Below are 8,451 nucleotides of genomic sequence, written 5' to 3'. Positions count from 1 at the left end.
TAACGGTGCAGAAGGAGGGAGGTGAGTGGATAAAAGGAGGGAGTCGCAGAGTGAGAGTCTAAGTTGACAGCAGACATGAGGTCGGGTAGGATGTGTCGGACTCAGCTGTGGCCGCTGGCCTTTCTGGCCTTTTCCTCTGTGACTTCTCTGGTTGGTGGATCTCAATCGTAAGTAGGCCTGCTTCCTCCAGACGCTGAATCGCTTTAAGGTTAAGAGAGAACAAATTTGTTGTCAAATTCAAACATGGAAGAGACATCAGAGGGTGACAACTGCCCACATATGTTTGTTGAAATGTTGCGGCCATATAGAGGAACATTTAAATGGCCAATTGAGAGGATTTATTTTTTGTCATTTCTAGAGCAGCTCAGAAAAGTCCATGAATTTCCATGTGTATTTTACATTAATGTTGTTGTAGGTTGCTTTCTGTCAAATTCATCTGCATAACTCATACTCAATACATTGTCCCCAAACGGTTTAACATGCACAGATGAACAATGAAATACATTAACACCATTTCAGTGGATGTAAGCACTATCCTTACACTTTTGACTGGTTTGCCAATGAGAAAGAAATATTGATGTATTTGTTGGTGAATTGAATTTGATGAATTACCTTTCTCGACTCTACTTGGATATGTTATAGATCAGTGTGATGATTAGATCTAACGTTTTGGGAATTGTAATAGTACTTCAGAAAATGTACGTACTTTAGCAATCGGGGAAATTTCAGTGGGTCACCCTAAAATTTTGTTTGAAAGTTTGCATAGTGATGCATTACGCCAGACACAGCAAACAGTCAACAACAATGATGAAATGTTTTATTGACCCAGTGCTGAATCTTGGCCAAGACAATCAATAGATTATTCATTAAGTGTCAAGTCCATCCTGGAGCTCATCATCCCGTTCTTCACTTCCCACATTTACATCACATTTTATTGAACCTAGTTATTTTCCTTCAGCACTTTTTATTAATATGCATCAAACAAAAACCCACCCTCTCATTGCTTTTATTAGCCATGCTTGCAGCATATGGTTCTAGGAACGGCAATGGTCAAATGGTCAACATGTCAAATACTTTCAGTTCAGCCTATATTATTCTTACTATTTTTATTGATGTTGTTCTTGTTCTTGTTGTAACTTTGCGTTTGCCAAGGTTCCTCAGTTTGTCCATAAATCAGAATATCAGCACTGTTCTCTCTGAACAAGCAGCTACTACATTCTCTCTGTCCAGGGAGGTGATGTCTGCCCCCAACTTGTTGAGAGTAGGAACAGTAGAAAACATCTTCGTGGAAATCCAAGACCGCACACTTGATGAAAACGTCATTGTTGAACTCATCGTGATGAATCATCCAACCAAAAACCAAAAGCTGGCATCAACATCTGTGACCCTCACTAAGGCGAAAAAATTCCAGGACTTTGGACAAATTCTGGTAATATTGAATCACTGAAGGATGTTACTGGTATTGGTTTAATTGCAAAGCTGTGATTCTTGAGGTTCTACTTTATTGAACTCTGAAATAACATAAAGTAGTTTGTGTTGTTTAAAGGAATAACCTCAAAATTACCATTTGTATATGAACCAAATATTTAGAGTTGCCTTGAATTTCTAGAGAAAATTGTTATTGTCACCAACACAGTGAACGGAGAATGAAAAAAAACATAGAAAGTCTTAATGCATTAAAGTAAAAAATGGTCCACGTTTAACAACAGCGGAACTACATAGAAACGCCAGTTTACAAAGTCTCACACAAGTACAAGTCAGTACTTTCCAAACACATGCATTGTCACTAAAAACCTTATTATTCACAACACTTCCGCATAAACAGTCCCCGGTCCCCTAGTCTAAGCATTCAGAACTGCTAATGTTGTGCCACCATCTTGCTTCTCACATATTCTGTGTCTCTTCAAACTCAGCTTCCTGCTGAAAATTTCAATAAGGACCCCAACATGAAGCATTATGTGTACTTGCAAGCCCAGTTCCCTGGACGAAATTTGGAGAAAGTCGTCTTATTGTCCTTCCAGTCTGGCTACATCTTCATCCAGACTGACAAGACCCTCTACACTCCCAGCAGCAGTGGTGAGTCCTCTTAAATGTTTGAAACATTTGATACAAAAAAACGTCTTATGCTCAGCCATATTTAGGTGACTTTCATTAGCACAGTTTGCTCAGGTGTCAGGGAGATGAAAGATGAAACTTTGGTGATAATAGGTGATTAACAGGTGTTGTGTGATTAAGATTGTATAAATATTATCGTTGCACACTACTACTCCCATAGACAGTGACAAGGGGCAGGACACTAAATCCAACCAACACCACAGCCTTCTCCTAGGGTTAAAGCTACAGGCTACCCCCCCAAATCAAAACCATCAGTTTTCAGTCCGAAAACCTTTACGTAGCCTTCCCCACCGGTCAAAGGAATCACCAATGTTGACTCGTCTGACTCTCCTACGTAGGTCCCCTTTCCTCTTGGTTTCCGCCTTTTCCTCTGTCGACTTACGTTTTCTTCAAACCTTCGCCATTGGGGAGAGCAGAGGCCGCTTGCTAGTATCGGTCTTTTCCTTCTCCATGGTAAAAGAATCTCCGGTAGCTCAGCTGCTAAGCTAATCAATAGCCGCTCAGAGTTTACAGAGAGGGAGGGGGGAGTGGCAGGGGTAGAGGCGGGATGACGCGGAGCAGGTGAGACGAGCGGAGACGAGAAGAATGGATGGTGGGCACGAGCCAAAGGGAGCATTTCAGACCGGATGGCTTCCTTTGGTCAATCTCTATGCAGCCCCCCTCCCTTTTTTTTGGGGGGGGGGGGGGGGGTGCTATTCATATATTGTAGATCGGACTATAGGACCATATTCGCTGTAAACCATGTTAAAAATAATTGCCAATATTCCAAATCGCAGACCATAGCTTCAAGTGGAGGCTGATATAAAGTCCAGCACCGAGTCCACCAGGTGAGCAATCCCCAGACCCTCAGGAGGGGCTTTGAGATAAGATAAGATATTCCTTTATCAGGCCGACAGAGGGGAAATTTCTTGCTCATCCCAGTCTTTCCCATTATTTATGTTTATGGGTTATGGAACTGGAGAACACCAGCAACAATCCGTCACACAGCATATATTTCATACCAGGGCGTCTCCAAACACCACCATGGGAGGAAAGTGCTGAGTGATTGGAAGTAGGGTTGTGGAATAGACTTGATTGATCATTCGTGTGTGTGTGTGTGTGTGTGTGTGTGTGTGTGTGTGTGTGTGTGTGTGTGTGTGTGTGTGTGTGTGTGTGTGTGTGTGTCTGTGTCTGTGTGTCTGTGTGTCTCTGTGTCTCTGTGTCTCTGTGTCTGTCTGTGTTAGCTTAATACCCTTTCTTCCTATCAGCTATATAATATAAGAGCGTTCTTCTCTCTCCGTCTCTGGCAGTCCTCTACAGGATGTTTGCAGTGAACCCTGGCATGATGCCTGTTGAGAGGGATGCCACAACCGATGCTTTTATTGCCATCGATATTGTGGTAATGTACTGTATCTTTAATAAAGTACTACTGTAGTAATTAAGTAAGAAACTGCAAGTAAAACATCCGCCAAGTAAAAGACTCATTGTTCATACTGTTCAAACCACAGGTGCCATATCCTAATACGTCCATACACAAGCTGCACATTCTAGCATAATCTCCCCCTCCAAAAAGAGATGGAGGAACTTGGAAAAAAAAAAGCTTAAAGGTCCAGTCTGTAGTATTTAGAGGGATCTGTGTTTTTGTTATTTTAGAATGAGCCATTTATATCTACATACTACTCTAGAAAGGGCCATTCACATTTTTGCATTGGCCCACAAGTCCTCCTACACACTTACAGTTCAATTTTGTCAAATCATATCAAAAGTTATCTCAAGACAGTTTACATATAGAGTAGGTAAAGACCACCCTCTATGACCTATTCATGATTTACAGAGACCTAACAATTCTCCCATGAGCAGCAACAAATTGCACTAACTTCATCTTATCTCATTTCATCTTAAACCGCTTATCCGGGGTCGGGTCGCGGGGGCAACAGCTTTAGCAGGGGACCCCAAACTTCCCTTTTCCCGGGCCACATTAACCAGCTCTAACTGGGGGATCCCATGCGTTCCTAGGCCAGTGTGAAGATATAATCTCTCCACCTCCCAGTTAGAAAATTAGTTATTATATACAGTATTAATCCAGCAATCTTCCGTGAGCTTCTACCTGAGGCTGCCGTGCGGCTCAAGGTGAAATAGTAGCAAGCGATCTGCTCATTAATCGGCTCATCAATCGGCCATCAAACGGCTCAAATTTCAAATTGCAGTGAAACCACCTCTCTAGTGACAAAATCTGCAAGAATAGAGGTCACTATAGTCAATGTCAGACATTTGAGAGGACAGCATCAGTAGAAAACTACTTTTTGAGTGGAAGAGTACTTTAAAGAAAATTTGTAATTTGCTAATGCTCAGTGTTAACAGATAAATTAAATGTTTTGTTTTTTTAGAACCCTGATGGCCTTGTTGTGCAAACTGAACTCGTCTCTCTTGAATCAGGTATCTTCCCTGGAAGTTACAGACTTGGTGAAATTGTCAGGTGAGTTATTTCGTAGTGTCCCAACATGGGGAGGGCTCAAAAACTTCCTTGTTATCATTTCTAAAATTATTGCAAGTGTTTATTTGCAGCAGCTTTTATGTCCATATTATTGAGACTGCTGCCATAAAGGTCCCACAAGGGTTTTTTTCTTCATAAGAAAGTAAACCTCCTTGTCATGCCCTTTGGGTTTGACACAAATGAAGCATATATGTGAAGTGCAGAGCAACTGTGGACATCACACAGAGGCTTCATATGCATATTTCATATCTCAGTCTTTATTAAAAAAAACTTAAATCTAAATTGGACCCCTGTTACATTCAGTCGCAAACTAAATGTCATTGTTTAACTATTATTTTTAACCTTTATTTTACTGTTGTATTGTTGATATTTTATAGTACTGGACTGTGGAAAGTTGTGGCGAGGTTTGACAGCAACTCACAGGAGAGCTTTGCTGCAGAATTTGAGGTCAAAGAATATGGTGAGTCCCTCTTTACTGTTACTGTTACTGTTACTGTTACCTATTACATTTTCCCTTTTTACCTGAATGGACATACAATAACATTTCTGAATGTTTCAGTTTTGCCCAGTTTTGAGGTTAAATTGACGTCTATGAGCCCCTTCTTCTATGTGGACAGCCAAGTCCTTACTGTCAACATCCAAGCTACGTATGTGAAGGTTTTTGTGTTGTGGCTTCAAGTTTGATTGGTACATTGATTGAAGGAGAAAATAAAGGGTGTTGTTCAGGGTTGCATTGTTGCTTTTGCGGTTTTAGATGTTATAGCATTATTTATTTATTTTATTATTTTGCTGTTGCTACGTTTTTACCATTCACATTTAGATTGCTCTGCTTTTTGTTGATTGTTGGGTTAACTTCCCGCATGGTCTTAGGTATCTGTTTGGTAAGGAGGTGGATGGGACGGCCTATGTGGTATTTGGGCTTGTGAATAATGGCAAAAAGACAGCCTTTCCCTCGTCTCTTCAGAGAGTGCAGGTGAGCAAAGTCTTAAACTTTTGATGCATGTGTGTCTGTCAGCCTAGTATTAGTCTAGCCATGCCAGACTTTTCTCCACATCACTCTCAGCGCTAGAGAAAAGTCTGGCTGCACGAGTTAACATTCTGTGTTAGTGGAAAAAAAATGTTACCGGCTTGTTTGTATTTCTTTAAATCAATCACATGCCTCTTTGTTCCCGCTAAGCCCCAGGCTGCAATGAAATCTTTTATATATAACTTTTCTTTTGAGCAAAGTGGTTCTGCATGCTGTGAAATATCTTACCTGCCAGAAATATAACAGAAGAAGACAGAAAATTCTTCGACATTTTGCTGTCTGCCTTGTAATAGTTGGCCTTTTCCAGCAGTTTTTGATTTTGCTTATGTTTGGTGGATTCCGACTTCATCCAACAACTCGTTGTTTTGAGACTTTCAACCATTGAGGCGTTCAACAATCTTTAAATCTTTTAAGGACTCCAACAAAAAATAGTTGTGTCAGCTACAGACTAGTTTTGTTTTGCTACTGCCATGTTTGTGTCCCTCCACAAAGCAACATCACCTAGTTTTCCCCACATGAGGCAAACATGCACAGAAAGTATAAATATGAATATATTTATTCAGTGTGTCAAATAACATCTGTGTGTCAAATACCATCATTTTTTTCATCATGTACCTCACCGTTTGATATCAACGCATAAGGCTTCATTGAGCATCTGTATGAAACCCACCAGGCTTTCAACTGTAAACCCATCTGCAGCATAATTACATGCTCAGAGCAAGTGCTCCGGGAGCGATAAAGTCCATGTAGGGAGGAAGTCGAGGTGGTGGATGGGTCGTTGAAACACAGGACTTCAACCCAGGAGACCCAAGTTTTAGTATCCAGTTCATGTCCCATTTGTCCCTAGCATCACTGTAGTAACGTTACAACACACTTATCATTTTACCATACTATAACACTAACCCTGAAACCAAGTGGTTTTGTTGCTTAAACCTAACCACTTAGCTTTGTTTGAATTTGCAATGGTAACCACATATTCCCCATGTTGCAAACAGTAGTCGTAGTGGAGTGTCACATTTTGACATGCTGGGCTACCCAGTGCGTTGACAAGTAACGCCAAGGGTTCCTGACAAAACTGCCATATTTCACAAGTTGGGATGAGAATGGAGTTGATTTATTCCAACCAGAGAGTAACGATCGGATTAAGTGTTCACATAGTTATTAGGGAGTAATAATAATTCATATTTTCCTATTTAATGGTTCTGGCCAGTCTCTTACAATTGAGATGATTACATGGGACATTTCTATTGTGATTGGTGTATTATTCTGATTATTAGTGGAATATTAGGGTCCATAAATGCACCTAATGATATTAAGATTAATGCCAGGCTGAAATAAGAATTTACACATTCATGAAAAGGACACATCAAATGTTTACTAACTGTATTTCAAGATGCATTTTTTTTTATTATGTCACATTAGATTCAAGGAGGTAATGGAGTGGTCAAACTGAAGAAAGAGCAAATCACACAGACTTTCCAAAACATCCTTGAACTGGTGGGGACTTCCATATATGTAGCCGTCAGCGTGCTGACGGAGAGCGGTAAGAAAGAGGGACTGTGTGTGTGTGTGAAATGCATGCAATGTGTTTCATCATATGTGAAACGTACTGATTCATCTGACTCAAAAGAGCATATAGTATTATGAGTGTCATCATTACCATGATGGAGTTTGTTTATTATGGGATTCAAGGAAGACGTAAGACGAAGTCCATTTAATGTTTTAATGCTCCTTACCTGATGGCTTAACGGTTATGTCCTCCAACTCTATGATATATAATATAAAAGACTTGAGTTGTGTTTTAGGATGGGGTGCCTTTTTTGTTTCAGATTTTATGCATAAAGCTTGGCAGAGGTAGCAAAATGTTTGTTTTTTTAATAAATGATGTGCATGTGTCACAAATAGGTGGTGAAATGGTGGAGGCAGTGTTGAGAGGTATCCAGATCGTCACATCACCTTACAACATCTACTTCAAGAAAACGCCCAAATATTTCAAACCAGGAATGTCTTTCGATGTAGTGGTAAAGTACTTATTTAAATCAAGATGTAAAATTCTGAAAAAGTGAGAAACAAAGTTAATTATATCCTCAAAGACATGAATGACATCAAATTGTTCTTAAACATCTTTCAGTAAGACATATTTAATTAGATGATTACTGATTTTTCAGGTGTGTTTGTGTCTCTGATGGCAGGTTGAGGTTGTGAACCCTGACGACACTCCTGCAAAAGGTGTTTTAGTGGTGGTGGATCCGGGTAAGGTTAATGGACGCACTGCAGCCAATGGCATGGCCAGACTTTCCATCAATATAGAGGAAACCTTGGAACCACTGACTATTACAGTACGTCTTTAGAACAGTTTGATTTGTATTAAACCTTTTTGCATTACAGCATTTTTTGGCAAATGAAAAAACAAAACATAACAAAGGAATAGGGGACTGCTGATGAAAACAGTGTTGTAATATAGTGTCATGTAATTTGTTTTCTGTTGGCTTCAACCTTGGATCCATTATCTAATAGATTTTAATTCATGTTCAACCAATTACCCAATTACAAGTGTACACCTGTTCTAGGTTGACTTTATATGTGTTTGCCTTATGTCTTTGTCTATTTTGACTGTGATGAAAACACAGTAGTGTTGAGAAATCAGCCTGTTTGCACAATTAAAGGCTGCATGTCAATCAGTGTGCTCCAGTCCCATTTTCCCTTGGAAGTTGACCTATTTGGGTTTATGTCTTTTTGTTATTTCATCTGCTTATCTTATTCTGTTCGCAAATTCCCTTATAGGTCAATCCTATTTTGAAATTGAATGCTTAGCTTTGTTTCTCTAAGAGAGAGA

General features: G+C 39.9%; 1 protein-coding gene across 1 annotated transcript in view; it reads left to right on the top strand.

The window, feature by feature from the left end:
- Positions 1-90: 90 nt before the first annotated feature.
- Positions 91-8,451, top strand: part of LOC310956307 (complement C3-like) — a gene marked incomplete at both ends in the record, with an annotated part of 34,916 nt that continues 26,555 nt past the window's right edge. The window contains 10 exons of the mRNA XM_083926501.1: positions 91-167; positions 1,231-1,429; positions 1,914-2,076; positions 3,405-3,498; positions 4,966-5,048; positions 5,148-5,235; positions 5,459-5,561; positions 7,038-7,158; positions 7,521-7,636; positions 7,808-7,954. Coding sequence (XP_083782627.1) covers positions 91-167; positions 1,231-1,429; positions 1,914-2,076; positions 3,405-3,498; positions 4,966-5,048; positions 5,148-5,235; positions 5,459-5,561; positions 7,038-7,158; positions 7,521-7,636; positions 7,808-7,954 — 1,191 coding nt within the window. The remainder of the gene's footprint in view (positions 168-1,230; positions 1,430-1,913; positions 2,077-3,404; positions 3,499-4,965; positions 5,049-5,147; positions 5,236-5,458; positions 5,562-7,037; positions 7,159-7,520; positions 7,637-7,807; positions 7,955-8,451) is intronic.

Source organism: Echiichthys vipera (assembly GCF_963691815.1).
Source record: "Echiichthys vipera genome assembly, chromosome: 2".
NCBI lineage: Eukaryota > Metazoa > Chordata > Actinopteri > Perciformes > Trachinidae > Echiichthys > Echiichthys vipera.
The sequence above is the reverse complement of the archived record's forward strand: the minus strand, read 5'-3'. Positions and strand labels throughout refer to the sequence as shown.